This window comes from Thamnophis sirtalis, unplaced genomic scaffold, assembly GCF_051295495.1.
Source record: "Thamnophis sirtalis isolate CommonGarterSnake01/CBP01778 unplaced genomic scaffold, rThaSir2_p1.2 scaffold_4, whole genome shotgun sequence".
NCBI classification, from domain to species: domain Eukaryota; kingdom Metazoa; phylum Chordata; class Lepidosauria; order Squamata; family Natricidae; genus Thamnophis; species Thamnophis sirtalis.
The window spans coordinates 71,528,356-71,544,895 of record NW_028261384.1 but is presented as its reverse complement, the minus strand read 5'-3'; the positions used below and the strand labels follow the sequence as shown (position 1 = coordinate 71,544,895).

General features: G+C 42.1%; 1 protein-coding gene across 2 annotated transcripts; it reads left to right on the top strand.

Annotated features, from left to right (window-relative positions):
• The first annotated feature begins 7,430 nt into the window (after nt 1–7,430).
• Nucleotides 7,431–11,702, top strand: YAE1 (YAE1 maturation factor of ABCE1). Of its 2 annotated transcripts, none has more exons than XM_014069984.2 (4): nt 7,431–7,552; nt 7,797–8,000; nt 8,440–8,561; nt 8,904–11,702. In XM_014069984.2, exons 2-4 carry the CDS (start codon nt 7,884–7,886, stop codon nt 9,298–9,300), a joined length of 636 nt encoding a protein of 211 aa, XP_013925459.2. In that variant the 5' UTR covers nt 7,431–7,552; nt 7,797–7,883; the 3' UTR covers nt 9,301–11,702. The 2 variants fall into 2 exon arrangements, with proteins under 2 accessions (XP_013925459.2, XP_013925458.2); XM_014069983.2 differs by having other exon boundaries at nt 7,465–7,558.
• Nucleotides 11,703–16,540: the final 4,838 nt, after the last annotated feature.

Sequence of the window (16,540 nt, the reverse complement as noted above, 5' to 3'; positions counted from 1 at the left end):
AGCCCCCACCGCCACGTCGCTGGCATCAGCTTGAACCACAAATGGTTTGTCCATGTCCGGGTGCTTCAGAACTGGTTCCTCAGCAAAAAGTCATTTTAACTTCTCAAAAGCAGCTTGACATTCCATGGTCCAATCCAACGGCTTGCTAGGTCTGGATTTCGGCCCACCTTTGGACTTCAACAAGTTGGTGATGGGAAGAGCTATCTTAGCAAAAGAAGGGATGAACTGGCGATAGAAATTGGCAAAGCCTAAAAATTTCTGCAACTGCCTGCGCGTACAAGGTGCCTCCCACTCAGTGACTGCTTTGACCTTAGCGGGGTCCATCTCCACACCCGCATGGGAGATACGATAGCCAAGGTAGTCTACCTTCTCCTGATAAAATTCATATTTGGACAATTTGGCATAAAGCTCCGCGGCTCGGAGCTTTTTCAGCACCGTACGAACCAGCTCGACGTGTTTGTCACGTGTTTGCGTGTAAATAAGGATAGTGTCCAAATATACAATAATGCCTTTGTAAAGATGGTCATGCAAAACCTCATTAATCAATTGCATGAAGACCGCAGGCGCTCCCTGCAGGCCAAAGGGCATCACATGGAACTGGAAACAAACCAGGGGACAGTTGAAAGCTGTCTTCCACTCGTCTCCCTCCTTAATACGGACTCTATAGTATGCCTCCCGTAAATCCAGTTTAGTAAAAATGCGCCCCTTTCCCAGCTGGGCCAGCATATCTTTCATCAGTGGCAATGGATAGAGGTTTAGGGCCGAGACAGAATTTAAATTTTTGAAGTTCACACATAATCTGAGAGAGCCATCTTTCTTGGCCTCCTCCGGCTTCTGTCTATCAGCCAATGCCATCTGGCTACCACCCGGGGGAGGGCCTTCTCTGTGGCAGCTCCGGCCCTTTGGAACAAACTCCCCGCAGAGATTCGGACCCTCACCTCTCTCCAGGCCTTCCGAAAAGCCGTTAAAACCTGGCTGTGTCGGCAGGCCTGGGGTTGATGAGTTCCCTTCCCCTCTCGATCTGTGTGGCTGTTGGCTATTTTTAAATGCTTGTATTTGTACTTGTTGTGTTTCCCTTTCCCCCCTTGGGTTTGTGCGCTGCCCTGAGTCCCGCTGGGAATAGGGCGGCATATAAATAAAATGAAACCTGAAACCTGAAACCTTTTCTCTGAATAGCACAGGAGCAGCCATCTTGGGTCTAGCTGGCTCAATGAAACCCCTCTCCAAGTTCTTGTCAATAAATTTTCTCATCTCCTCCATCTCCCTGGGCGACATAGAATATATCTGGGGTTTTGGAAGCGCCACTCCAGGTAAAATCTCGATGGTGCAATCAGTGGGTCTGTGGGGTGGGAGCTTATCAGAAGATTTTTCACTAAAAACTCCTCTTAGATCCCAATATTCTTTTGGAATTTTCTCTTCCCCTTCGATCCTCTCCTGCCCCCTGGCTGCCAAAGTGGGGTTGGAGCCAGTAGGCTCTGGGGCTTCAACCTCTCCGTCAGGGGCTGCGCTAGTGCGAATGCGTAGCCACCCCTCCCTCCAGTTAATGCGAGGGTTCCATTTACGAAGCCAGGGGAGTCCTAAAATAAGGGGCCTGTCCATCCCAGGTGCCACAATAAAAGAGATTAACTCTTGATGGGTTCCCATCTTCATTTCCAATGGCTCAGTATAAAAATGGGCAGGGCCCCCACCTGCAATGGAACCATCAATTTGGCAAAAAACAATAGGGGTTTTCAAAGTCCTCAACTTCAATCCCAGTTTTTCCACCATCGCTGGACTAATCATACATCGAGAACAGCCGGAGTCCAGCAGAGCTGAAAGCTTCTCCATCTCGCCAGCAGATGGCACTCTTAATTCAATAGGGATTAACATGGGGCCTTTATTTGAACTCACTCAACGATGCGAGGTGTCGTCATCAGATTCATCAGAGGAGCTGGCGGTAACGTCCCCCTCCTCCTCCTCTGGCTGGAAACACTGGGGAACATTCTCAGCAGCACACGCAGCCTCTCTCTTCTTCCCCGGGGCCTTGCCTGCCCTCCCCTCCCTTCTGGGCACGATGGCCTTCCTTCCCGCAACGGAAGTAAGTGAAAGACTTGGTCTTGCCAGCAAAGCTTCCCTTCCCTTCCCTTCTGATGCGAGCCGGGGCTTTTTGGGCTGAGGGGGGGCAACCTCTCTGCTTCTCCCTCTTTCATGCGTTGAAGTCTGGCCAAATTTAACTCAACGTCTGCAGCATTTTCATACCAAGCAGCAACTCGTCGGGGAAGGTGTCTGTTAACGCACTGCTGGTAAATGTCCTCATTCAATCCCAAGGCAAACTGATCCAATAAAGCCTCTTCTGACCATCCCCTCATATAGGCTGACAGCTATTGAAAATCCTGAATATATTCAGCCACTGGTCTATTTTCCTGCTTTAGGGCCATAAATTTCACCTTCCCGCGTTTCTCAATTAGCGCGCCATCAAACCTCCTCTTCAGTGCAGCCATAAAGTCATTAAAATTCCTCAGGAGAGGGGAATTGCATTGGTGTAAGCTCACCATCCAGTCGGCTGCTTTGTCTTCCAATGAGAGTAAGACCATCCTTACTTTCATCTCATCCATTTCTAAATCCGGACCATAAATTTCCATATAATTCCAAATCTGAATGACAAACCCTAACCTTTTGGGATCGCCATTATATTTCACTGTTAAGGGAGGGACTTTTGCCATTCGGCGTCGCCTGGGGGCCCTCCCTACTCTGGCAGCAGCCCTGGCTGGGGGGGGGAGGCTGGTTCTGGGTTTCCTTGCTCCCAACCTCCCTCGGCCTTTTCACCCTCCCTTAATCTATGCATGGAGTACCTTTGTTCAAATTCTTCCGCTTGCTCCCTTTCCATTGCTCTCCCACGGGTCTTGCACTCGGACATAGCTTCCTCAAGGAGCCGCTTTGCCTGGGACAATTTGTAATCTTCGTCCCCAGGCTCATCCCATTCAGCTGGTTTCTTTTTCGGTCTCCTTCTTGTGACTCCTGCATCCAACTCCTCAGATTCCTCTTTTTGCCTGACACCCAAAGTCCATCCGGGGTGAACAGTAGGCTCTTCCACTCTTAGGCCAGCCAGCCTTTCAGTTAAAGATGGTTCTGCGGTTGCCCCTTCAGTCTCCTCTTCATCACTCACATGCAAAGACATTCTTTTTCTTCTTGTGAGAACACCCCCCTCGGTAGATTGTAGCTCCTGGTGGGGTGGAGTGTGAGACTTCGCTTAATTGTCAGCACTCCTTCATTCAATAATCAGGAAAGAAGACCACAAGACTCCATTGATAGAAATCAAGTGTACTTTTACTAATTATAAATGAACAGAAGCGAAACAAAGCGAAGTCTGATTATTTAGGCGCGAAAGCGAATAATATATTGTATAATTCATTCCCCTCCCCTTGACATCCCATGTACAGTCCAATCATAATTCTCCCAAGTGTCAGGTGTGAGATAACTTCGAAAGGCATCACTAGGATGGAATGCTGATGCCGTTGGCCTTGGCGGGAAACACTCCTCCTCCACATGCGCAGTAAGGTGGACAGTTCAAACTTCAGAATCTTCCTCCAGCACAACAATCAGTCCCCTCCCAAATACCATGCCCCCCCCCTGTTTCAATGGCAGCCAAACCAGCAGCAAAGCGGAGGCTGACAAATTTATTCATTCCTGCACATTCTAATATTTATTCATTTTCATATCTTTGTTTTTCCACTGTTGTGCAAACACAATGTTAACATGTATAAAATTAAATATGTATTGTATTCCCTTTAAAATACAAGTAGTAAGTAGTAAGCTACTTACCTTCTGTAAGTAGTTCTTTTATTGTTTTGTGTACTTATTTTAATCTTATTTAAGTAGTAAGTGCACAAAATAATAAATTTCCTTTTTTATATCTTCTTTTTGTAGATCATCCACTGGGACAAATAATTCAGTGACATCGTCTTGGCCACTCCCAACTGGTCACATGACTGCCAAGCCACTCCCACCTGGTCACATGGCCGGCAAGCCACTCCCACTCAGTCACATGGCTGGCAAGCCACTCCCACCCAGTCACATGGTTCACAAGCCACTCCCACAAAGCAGGCCACACCTACAGAAGAGGTTCCAAAATTTTTTGAAACCCACCACTGCTCTATACCAGTGATGGTGAACCTTTTTTGGCTCGTGTGCTATAAGGGGGAGAGCGCAGGGGGGTCGTGTGTGGGCGTGCCGCACCTATAATGCAACGTGCAATCCCCCAGTGTGCATGCACGCATAAGAGGCACTCCCCCATTTTTTGCATGCTTTTTTCACCCTCCCCAGGCTCCAGAGGCTTCCAAGTGACTTTCAATTTGCTCGTAGAGCTGTTTTTAGTCCTCCGGAGGCTTCAGGGAAGCCTCCTGAAGGTCCCTGAAGCCTGTGGAGAGCTTAAACGGGCCCTACAAGCAAACCGGAAGTCTGTTCCCGAACTTCCGGTTTGCCCATAGAGCTGGAGTTTTTTGCGCTCTGAAGTCTTCAGGGAAGACTGTGACAGATTTGTAAGAAATTGAATCATGAAAACAATTCAATTTAAATTGCTGCAAATTAATAAACTGCAAATGGTTTATGAGAAATCATACTTTTTAAGTATATGTTTTAATATTTAGTATATTTAGCAGAGGAATGTAAAGTAATATTTTCTGATTAATTTTAATATCCGTTTCACCAAAGAAATAAAACTGTTTCCCCTGCTCCAGTATCAACATTATCATTTTATGATATCCCATATTAACTGGGTTACAGAGAATTACTGGATTTTGGAAATGGAGTAAAAGTGCTATCATAAAAAGAAACTGGAATCAAAATATTTAAGAAAGCCACATTTCCATATTTGTTCATATCAACATATTTTCACTTCTTTTTCCAAAAAGGAAAATTCAGCACTTGTGAGTAGTTCTTTGCACATAACCCATGAGGACTTGTCATTGGCCTCCTCTTTGCATGGAGAAATTCTACTAAAGATAGTCCTTGCTTAACAACCGTTAGTGCTGAACAAAGAGACTTATAATTATAGCCGCTCCAAAGAATATCAAAATTAGGGCATTTAGCAGCCTGCCTCCACATCCAATTTGCCACAAGTGAGCTACAGTGCCACAAGTGAGCAATGCATGAAGGTGGAGTGAGCTATAGCTCACTCCACCTTCATGCATTGACTAAAGACATTGTCTATACCCAACATTCTTTGAGACATTTTGGATCACCAAATTTATTTTGCTCAAGTATTTGTAGGTCTAGTTCAGGAGTCTGCAACCTTAAACACTCAAAGAGCCATTTGAACCCCTTTCCCACAGAAAACATCAGCAAAGGAATAGCCAATAATTTAACAACCCGTGTGACTGGGTGGGCATGGCCAACTCAATGTCACTCACTCTCACCCAGTTATATGACACACACCCCAGCCATGCTTACTCAGCTGGTCATTAGGACAGAGAACCAGTTGTTAAATTTTTTGCTTTGCCCTGTCCCGCCTCACCCCTCCCCTTCCACCTTTTGCCACACCTGGCTTTGGGTGTGTTCCTCTCTCTCTCGCTCCCTCTCTGTTTCTTTCTCACTGTGTCTTTCTTTCTGAGTCTTTTTCTTTTTTTCTTCCCCCCCACTTTCTGTCTCCGTCACTGTCTTTCTCTGTGTCTCTTTTCCTGTTTCTTTTTCTTTGTCTCTGTCACTGTCTCTATCAATCTCTCTCTCTCTCTCTCTATGCCATTGTCTGTCTCTTTCACTCTCTCTCTCTGTCTCTCTGATTCTGAATCTCCGGCACTTCACTCGCTGCTCAACAGACTGCAGCAGATAATGGTGGGCGGCTACTTCTGTTCTTTGTTGGTGCCAGGAAGATGTACAACCTGTTCTCTGTCCCCAATAAAGCTGCTATTGCCAGGAGCCACTCGGACAGGTCACATTGTAGTTCTTCCTTGTAATGGGCTACAGAATGAGGAGGAAACCCAGTCTCCCCCATTGTGAAAATTTACTGTGCTGCGCAAGAGCTGGCTGAGGAGGATACTTCCCCAAAGATGACCCTCGTCCTTCTTATGCAACCCCCTGGCCAGCTGTAATGGGGCCTGGAGGGTGCATACAAGCAGGGAGACCCTCCTCAAGCGAGCGGCTGTGCTCAGCCAAAGTGCAGTGAAGGCATATGGGGTGGAGGGTTGACCGGCTGATGGGCAAGCATCTTTGGTGAGGACACCCCAGCTTTCTGCAAGCCTGACCCCTGGACTGGGCATGCGAGGTTCGGTGGGGCCAGCCCCATTTTCCCGCTGCCCTGAGCTTCTTTACTTCTACAGCAGAATGGTCCTGCCAGCAGCATTGATTGAAAAGTGTCTTTTGGGTGGCTAAAGTCCCCCATGCGAGGTTTAACGCTGCGGCTGGGTGCTACAGGCCCGTCCCCTTTTCCATCATCCACGAGACCCAAGAGACGCACTGGAGAATCCACCCCACCCACTTCTCTCCACAGCAGAGGGATGAAAGAGCCATATACGGCTCCTGGTCCAGTTCATATTTATATGTCACTTTTCATTCAGGAATTCAAGAAAGAAAAAACAGCATTCTTTCCTCTTTCCTACAGCAATACTTGGTTTTTAAAAAAATGACTGGCAGTCAGTGATTGAGATTTGTGACTGAATTTCTATTAAGCAACACCATTTCTATCCAAACATTCATTCTTTCTCATACTCATCTATACAACTTGTCTAGATGAGGATGAGAAAGAAAGAAAGGATAACTTTTTAAAATCTAAGTAACTTCTTTCTCCATACCTTTCTGGGCAATTTCAGAAAATGCACACTGCAAGCAACACCTTTTTAGAGAATAACAATTTAATTGAAGCATGTTTTTCTGGATGAGAAGATAATAAATAAGCTGCATTTACCACACACAAGTGGAGTATATAGAAGAGAGACATAAACAATGAGGCTGAAAATATAAAAACAACAAATCTCATTAATTTCGGTTCATTCCCACGTCTACACTTCTAGTTAACACACTTAACTATTTGTCAATTGAGAATGATACCACATTCATTCTGCAAAAATCTTTACATGGTAGTTGGTCAAGGGTGGCACAACTATTGTCTACTTTAACTTTTGAAAATTCTAGAGGAAGGCAAACATAAAATGATTTATCTGCTGTTTCCCAGAAAGGTACGTAGATATAATCAGTTGGGAACCCAGCTGGGACCGAACTGGATCCCACGGAGTCTTTTCGAGTGCCATCGCATATTGATGGCAATTGCGGCCTCCTCTTCAACATTTAACAGCTGAACATTTGCTAGCCTGACACTGACAACTTCAGAGTTTTATCTGCAGCTATTTCGGGTGTGGGTAATTTTCTCTTCTCCTGCTCACACCTATCAATCCGACAGCACCGTATTCCCGACCTTCGAACTCAAGGTGATGTCGTCAATGCGCAGGCGCAAACTTCCATTTCTGCTACAGATGTCTCGCGCGCGCCTCTGGCTGCTTCTTCTGCGACCCCGGAAGGAATAGGGACTTAGGGTTGTTGCCTGGCGAGAGGGCGAGAAGAAGAGTGGAAGATTGATTAAGGGGTAGCTGTGAGTTTGGCTTCGGGTCTGTCGGCGATTAAAGGGGAGGAGGAGAAAATGCGTTATATATCATTTGGGGAGAAGGTCGTATTTTTTTTCTTTTTGTAGAACAGACACTCCGATTTATTTTGCCTTCCTCGTTCGCTAGTTGTTAGGAGGGAACTTAATGCGGTTTTCTTTCTGATTCGACTTATTTTGTCGCACAGTTTAATGTCTCCAATGCTTCTCAAATCATTCTTCTTTTCAGGTTTAGTCTGTTCGCCCGACTTTCCTACTATGCTCGATTTCAGCTGTTTTGATTCTTAGCCTCTTTTGGATCAGCAGCACAAGCAAAATGTCATGGTTACAGCCTGCAGTTAGCCAGTGCGGTGAAGATGTATTTGATGAAAATGCAGATGAGATGGACATAGCCCAGAAAGAATGGAAGAGTGAAATGGAGAAACGAATCAAGGTAAAACTAACCAGGGTACCTCTATAATATTGATTGATGCAATTACTTCTCTGTCTCTTTTGTATTAACTTGAATACAAATGGAATGCTGGCATAATTCTTGATAGGAATCGGAAAAGTCAATCTTATTCTCTGTTAAGAGGGATTCTTAAAAATTAGATGCCGGTTGGATAGAATTTACCTCAGAATTGAATTTTAGAAATGACCCTATAGAACAAAACTGATCTTTTAATTAGCAAAAATACTTATATGATACCACATGGGTGAGCCCTCGTTAAAATAAAATCAGGCTCTGAAATTAAATTTCATTTGTTTTCTTTTTGATAATCATTTGGAAGGATACTTTTTTAGCTTTTTTGTTTTACTTATTTTAGTTGATGCTATATTTAAATAATACAGACAAATGCTAACAAATTGTACTCTATTTCTTTTGCTTAAAGGAGGGCTATAGGGACGGTGTTGAAGCTGGGAAAGTGGTAACACTTCAACAAGGCTTCAATCAGGGTTACAAAGAAGCAATAAGGGTGATATTTGCATGTAGCCAGCTCAAAGGAACCATAAGGTATGTTGTAAAAATAAAGATACCCTCCCCCAGAGATCAGTGGGTTTAATTAAATGTATAATTGTTATCTTTTTCATAGCCTGAATAACATAGAACTAATATTTGCCAACTCTGTAGTTTGCAAGGTAAGAGGTGGAAAATGTGATAAATTGGAACCACTGAATGACACTTAAGGATTTCTATGCCATAATAAACACTAGGGCTTTTGTTCAAATCTCTCATTTTCTGGAAAGAATCCATTCTGAATTTTTTATTGATACAATGGTGATTTCTAGATTCACAGTTTATTTTGGCATTTTAAAAGTAAATATTGTTTTGTTGTTTCACATATCCACATTGTAGTGCTCTTCTGTCTTGGTATCATCACAATAAACACAGTCCTGCAATGCTGAATAAGATGACTGATCTGCTGAATCAATTAAGAGTATACGAAGAACATGTACTTAATCATTTAAATCGTGTAAACCCACAAACCAGTGTTGGAGATTTGCTACATACTCTTAATGACATGGATCTTGATCGCGAATGCTGCGCTGTTGAACAACATAATAGAACCTGTGCTGAGCTCACTAAAAATAGTTGCAGAAATAATGGAACAGATTCATTTCAAAATGAATATTGTGGCGGGACAGAAGGTCACATAGGTTCTAAAAGAGCAACCCTTTCTTGGCTTAAAGAAAGAACTGCCAGTATCATGGAACAATTTGGTTTGTCTCCAGACACAGTTAAACATATCTAGCTCTTGGCAAAATAAATGTGTTGCTTTAAATTATATTTATAATATTCTTTTTGACACTCACATGATGACAGGACACCACGGTGATCATAAATACAAGAATTGGACACAAAGTTGAGATTGTCTTAATTTCAAGCTGTCACTGCACAATGCAGTTGGCAAGACTATCTGTATGGTTTCAACAGATGATGGTAATTATTTATATTTCATCTTTATTATTTTTATAAATCTGTGACTGTCCTTCATGGTGCTAGAGACTGGGTGCTGGATAGGGGACAACAGGCTTCAGTTGAACTCCAATAAGGGAAGTGCCTGTGGGAAGTTATCTTTACTTCTAGTTGGGGTTGCACTACTCCAGACAGACCCAATGCACAACTTAGAGGCTCTCTTAGACTCCAACTACTGCTCAAAGTGCAGGTGGCAGTCATGACTAGGAGAGCATTTTTGCAGCTTGTGATCTTTTCTGTATTGTGAGGCTGTGCCCTCAGTCACTCCTGCCTTGTCATCTCTTGTTTGGCTTATTGCATCATACTTGATATGGGGCTATTTTTGAAGAGTATTTAGAAGCTACAATTGGCTCAGAATGCATTGGCATGGAGAGACCCTAGGGTAGCACATATAAAATCACTTATTAAAAATGCATTGGTTGCCAATCTGCTTCTGGGTCCAGTTCATGCTGTTGGTTATCTTTAAAGCCCTCGGGATATCTGAGGAACTGCCTTGCTCCAATGGGACTGCCCTGCCCCATTTGCTCTGGCAGAAATGGCATACTTCAGTCCATATTAGCCATAGAATTTTGCTGGTTGAGTCTAGGAAAAGAGCATTTTTTGCCATGGCCCCTGCCCTTGGAGCAATTTGCCACTGAAGGATCTGCCCCCACTCTCCTGGAAACCAGACTCTGCTGAATGCCATGAAGCCCTGATGGAGAATCTATAGGGTAAAAGCGGATGCACCACCTGCCTATTATCATCTGAGCCAGTCTTTTAGTTTGTGTTTAATCTTTTGTATTTTTAATTTGTTTTATATTTAGAATTGTTTTGTATACATATTTTTCTAAGCTGTCCAGAGTTGCTTTGGACAGCAAGATGAGTGGAATTCAAATTTAATAAATAAATTCAACAAATAACTCAAGGTGGTGAACTTCCAACAACAATCCCGTGAGATAGAGGGGCCGAGAGTCAGTGACTGTCTCAAGAGAACCCAGCTAGCTTTTATGACTAAAGCAGGACTATAACTCACAATCTTCTAATTTCTAGCCTGGTGCCTTAAACATTAGATCAATTAGTGCTTTAATTACTAGACCATTTATAGCCTCCACCTCCCATATTTCTGATGTATCTCTTGAAAAGTTTAACAAATACAGCAGTGCAAAGATGGCATATTTATTGGTATTTATGGGAAGGAAAATAAAACAATAAATATAACAAATACAGCATTAGCAATTATCTCAATATCACTCAGGTAGTTTCCTGATAGCCGAATTGACAGGACGCAGTAATATACATTTCTCATATTTAATGAGTCCATGAGCATAATTCAGTTTTAAAATATATTAAATATTTTATCTACATACAATGCCTTATAATTTATGAATTATTAAAATTTCTTCTTTAAATATTTTTTTGTCTGATTTACTTCTGTTTTGCTATGCATTCTTAATCTATATTTCCAAGAGTTGTGGTTTGTAAAGAAGCTGTTGTATATTATAGATACAAGCTTCTCTATTCTTGGTATCCTTTCAGGAGCTATGAGAAATCTTAGAAAGTCATTAACTTAAAAACAAATTAATGCTATTTTTTAGTCCGCTGCTCCAATAAAAATGAACAAGTTTTCCCATGCATAAAAACAATAAATTAATAGAAAAACAATAAAAATAGAGTTAATTATTTTGAATTAGTATATGTCTGCAATAACTGATTATCATAAGATTACAAGGTTAATGATTACAGTCTATATATCCTTGCAATAAAGGCACATTATTTTCACTTTTATGAAAAATATATGCAGAAGCAATATATAATTGTCATCTATTTTAATTTATTGAGATATGCATCCCATTGCTCTATATTCATGTAATTTCTTTTGTGTCATCTAAATTGTAAGCTACAGATTATTTTTTTACTTTTTTTCTAATGTTTACAAGCGAATGAAAGATTGTTCTGCATTACTCGAGGTTTCTAACAAAACGCATATTTTATAAAAACAATTGTAATGTTATTCTCATCTTGTATGTCTTTAACATTATTCAAAGAGTATGTCTTTTCAATTGCTCCATTAACTTGTTTTGCTGCTTTTTTGCATATTCAAAATATGGGATTAGAGGAATTAGATATATAATTTACTAAAATGTACTTGTGATTTTGAGCATTTACTACCAATTTTAAATAAACTAAACTGATATTCAATGTGTCTGCATATGTGTATCTATTCAAGCCATCCTCAAGATTCTGTGGTGGTGAAAGCACCATTTTGATTCCTATAGCACTTTCTTATTTTACATTTTTAGTGAAGAGAAGCGAAGATCAGCTTGTTTGATGAAAATCCTACCCCAATATGTTTCTTTCATTTTGCTTTGTAGTTCCTTCATTTTTTTGCATCCCAGAGAAACATAAGAGAAGAATTATAGTATTTTATTTATTTGATTTCAGTGCCACCAGTGTCAGCAAATGATTCTATAGTTGAATATAACTGAAACTTTAAAAATAGGTTTACTCTTTTGTACTTAAAGTGCAAAGTTTATCAAGTCCAGACATAAAAAGACATTTGGTAACAGTTTTATGCACAAACTTTTTCATTGTTCCAATATATTTTATAACTTTATTACAAGCAAGTCTGTGAAAAGATGTTCAAAGCACTAACAATGTTTAATTTTGAGGAAAAAATACTGAGGGCATGAGGGGAAAATGATAGTATTCTTCAAATATCTCAAAGAATATCATGCAGTCAGAATCTTGTCTGTCATCCTGTATAAGGCATACCAGATTTACATTATAGGAAAGCAGTTTCTAACTTAATGTTAGAAAAAAAATTCCTAACAGAAGGAGCAGTTTGACAGCAATTACTGAGATGAGTTTCCCTTTGCTAGAGACCTTCTAGTGGATGCTTCAGCATCTGTCAGGGCTGTTTTAAATTTGATTTTGGCAAGGAGCAGTACTTTGATTTGATACTCTTTCTAATACATTTTCAAACTACAACAACCAAAATACACTAATATATTGTAGTTGTGATTGAAGTTTACAATATCAAGAAGGTAGAAAATTGAATAATTTCAATCTTCAGGCATTAAGAGGTCTAGTAATGTGAAAAGGTAGATAATTGAAGTATTTATCAGTTCCCAGTATAATGTTATGTCTTTACAATCTATGGCAGTCAGGAAAGCCAAAGAATTGTTTGATATAATACTTTCTTTTGCTTTAGAAGTTTATATTCCTTTTTCCTAAGCAGTTCACAGTTATAGTTTTGGTGAAACCATTATGAAATGGGATGTAAAAGTCCTGAAAATTAAGTATTCAAAGAAATTAAACAAAACAGAGAGCAGCAGTATGCCACTAAAAGGCCATTTTTGACCAGTGAATATGGATAAATACCAAAAAGAATTGATTATAATCTTTGTCCAAAAATCCTTTGGATCAATATAGCGGCATTGGACCACTTTTTACATATTAATTATTTCTTTGAGATTTGTTTTGGATGCTTCTGGTGCCACAATAGGAATTATGCTTCAATTGAATGGTATTAACTGGTCCCTGTTAGAAATGAACAGTTGAGGAAATTTGTGAGGGAAATTTCATGCGTGTGCTAGAAACTCAAAAGACCAAGTGGCTGATGCATACATGTGCAACGGCCAGCTGGTCTTTGGGTTTCCGGCACTCTGGCGCGCATGTGCACACATCCAGTTTGGGCACTTGGTGCCAAAAAGGTTCTCTATTACTGCCCTATACATTTCAGACAAATGGTTGTCTAATCTTTTCTTTAAAACTTTCAATGTTGGAACTTCTATAACTTCTGAAGGCAAGTCATTCCATTGATTAATTGTTTTAATTGTTTAGAAATTAGGTCTAGGTTTCTTCTCTCCTTGATTAGTTCCCATCCATTGCTTCTTAGTCTGCCTTCAGGTGCTTTGAAAAATAGGTTGATCCCCTCTGTTTTGTTGCAACCCCCTTAAATATTAAGATACTGTTATAATGTTATTTCTAGTGAGTTTTTTTCTTATCAAGCTAGACATACCCAATTTCTGCAACTGTTTTTCATGTTTTAGCCTGCAGTCCCCTAATCATGTTTGTTACTGTTCTTTGTACTCTTTCAAAAATCTCAACCTCTTTTTTCTATTGTGGCAATCAAAACTGGATGCAGTATTCCTAGTGTGGTCTTACCAAAGCATTATAAAATGGTATTAACACTTCATGTGACCTTGATTCTATCCCTCTGTTAATGCAGTATAGGATTGCATTGCTGGCTCATATTTAAGTAATTGTTCACTAGGATTCCAAGGTCCCTCACAATTACTACTATTGTGTCAGGTACCATACCTGTGTATTTGTTTTTTCTTGTCTAAATATAGAGTCTTACTTTTTTCACTATTGAAGTTCATTTTGTTAGATATGGCCCAGGTTCAAATCTGTTAAGATCTTTCTGTATCTTCAGTCTATCTTCTGAGGTTTTGGCTATTCCTTACAGCTTGATTTTTATCTGCAAATCTGATGAGTTCCCTTTCTATCTCCTCATCTAAATCATGATATTGAAGAGTACTGAGCACAAGACAGAGCATTGGGGCATTTTGCCCCAACTGGAGCTTCTGGATGCTCTTCAAGGGCAGCTCCATGTAGAGGGTGTTGCAGTAGTCAAGAAGGGAAGTGACTAGGCATGAATGACTGTGAGTAAGGACTGTTGGTCCAGGAAAGGGCATAACTGGCACACAACCTGCAGCTGCGCAAAGGGCCTCCTGGCTACAACTGCCACCTGCTCTTTGAGCAGGATTGTGAGTCCAGTAAAACCCCTAGATTACTCACAGGGTCTATTTGGGGTAGTGCCACCCCATCCAAGACCAAAGGTGGCAATTCTCCCTGAGCCAATGAACCGCAAACCCAGAGTCACCCGATCTTACAAGGGTTTATTTTCAACCCATTGCTCCCCATCTAGCCCCTAACAGCATCTAGGCATTGGGAGAGGGAGGACATGGCATCACTTAACTCACCACGGGCTGAGTATCATCAGCATATTAGGCAATACTCAGTCCAAGGCGACTGATGTTCTCCAGCTGATGGTGCAGAACGTTCCAGAAGTGGGTTGTTACATCTTTATCTGCCCAGAAACTGAGTCATAGTTGAAGCCCCGTCTCCAATCCTCTCCTGCTTGGCTCCAATTCTGACTCAGTCTTTGCCTGATAGAGACATAAAAACCTTTGCTCATGAGTTTTAAGTGTGTTTAATTTTTTCTCTTTTTTGTTCTATTTGGCTTTAATTGGCTTCCACAAAACATTTACAATTGGTTTTATAATTTTCCAATTGGCTTTAGTACAAATTTCAAATTTGCACTTTGGTATAGCTCCACTGAGTCAGACGGGAGTGCCGCTAACAGCACCGGAGATCGGGGCTCCAAAAGCGGGCTTTTGTTTCGGTACCGCATGTCTGATTTTTGGATGGCCCGACTTGTGTGATCCCACTGTGAGTTGCCACTGGGGATCAGCAGCCGGATTGAATCACCGGCAGCACTGAGAAGAGCATGCACACATCTGAAGATCAACCATGGCTTTGGGAGACAGTGGCTGCGATCAGAGGAGCCAGGCACTCTGGGTGCCAACTTGTTTAGGTGCAGCGGTGATGATTGGCTTGGCCGGGCATTCTCGGAGCCGGTCAGCTGCCTCAGACGGACATGAAGTGACATGGCCACCATTTTGTCGGTCATGCTGCAGCCTAGGTGACCACCATTTTGTTGGAGCCATGAAGTGATAGGGGCAGTGGCCATTTTGTTATCAGGACACTAGTACCAGTGGCCATTTTGTCATCATTGAAACGGCACAGTTCATTTGGGGCTGTTGCTTGCCTTGACTGGTCGCAAGAGCCCAGTGGAGCAGTTGCCAGGCCATTTTCCCTTCACCAGGAGGAATCATGTGGCAGTATCATGAGTTCCTACGAGGGTGTGGAGCGCGATGGTGGATTCCTCTGCTAGATTGGAGGGACCCTCTAAGGCTGCCTCATCATCTTCTTTGAAGAAGGCACAGGCAGGCCATAAGAAGAAGAATGCCTCCTCAGCTCAGCATATTCCCAAGGCAGTGCCCTACGCAGCCAGTGGCCCCACAGATTGCTTTATGCATTCCTTCCCCTTCCTCTAGTTCCAGGGATATTGGGGAAGATAGTGTCAGAGAGGGCAGAGGTCATCCTGGTCACCCCTTACTGGCTTTGCAGACCTTGGTTTGCAGACCTAGTAGGTCTGTTCATTGCCAAACCATTGAGGATTCCATGGGAGAGGATCTCTCTATGCCAGGGGGTTCTGGTCCCTCCGGAGCCTCAGTGGCTCCAGTTGACTGCCTAGTGTTTGAGAGGGAACTTCTGCGGAAAGCTAACTTCTTCTCAAGGGTGATGAGGACCATTGTGGCATCTAGATGCCCCTCCAAGGCTAGGATATACAATGCCACGTGGCTGGCTTTCTACAAGTGGTGTCACATGGCAAATGGGGACCCTAAAGGGCCATCTCTCCCCCACATCCTGGAATTTCTCCAAGATGGCCTGGACAAGGGCATGTCTCATAACACACTTCGTAGGCAGGTGGTGGCATTGTCCACCATCTTGGTGCTGGAGAGCAGGGAGAGCCTGGTCCGACATCCATTATCAAATGGTTCATTCAGGGGAAGGCTAATCTTAAGCCACAGTGGTTCACAGATTCCCATCATGGGATCTGACCACAGTCCTCTTGTCTCTTCTTAAAGAACCTTTTGAGCCATTGAGAATTGTCTCCTTGCAGTTTCTCACTCTCAAACTTGTCTTTTTAGTCGTCATCACATCTGCAAAGTGCATATCAGAGCTAGGAGCTGTCTCAGTGAGGGAAGACCTCTGTGTGTTTCATCCCAACACTCTGGTGCTGAAATTAAACACCACCTTCATTCATAAGATTAACTCATACTTTCATAGGGCTCAGGAGATTGTTCACCCTGATTTTTGCCCCAATCCTTCTTATGGGAGGGAGAAATCTTGGCATAAATTGAATGTCCGGAGGGCTCTGTATTTAGATTTAGCGGACTGCTCCT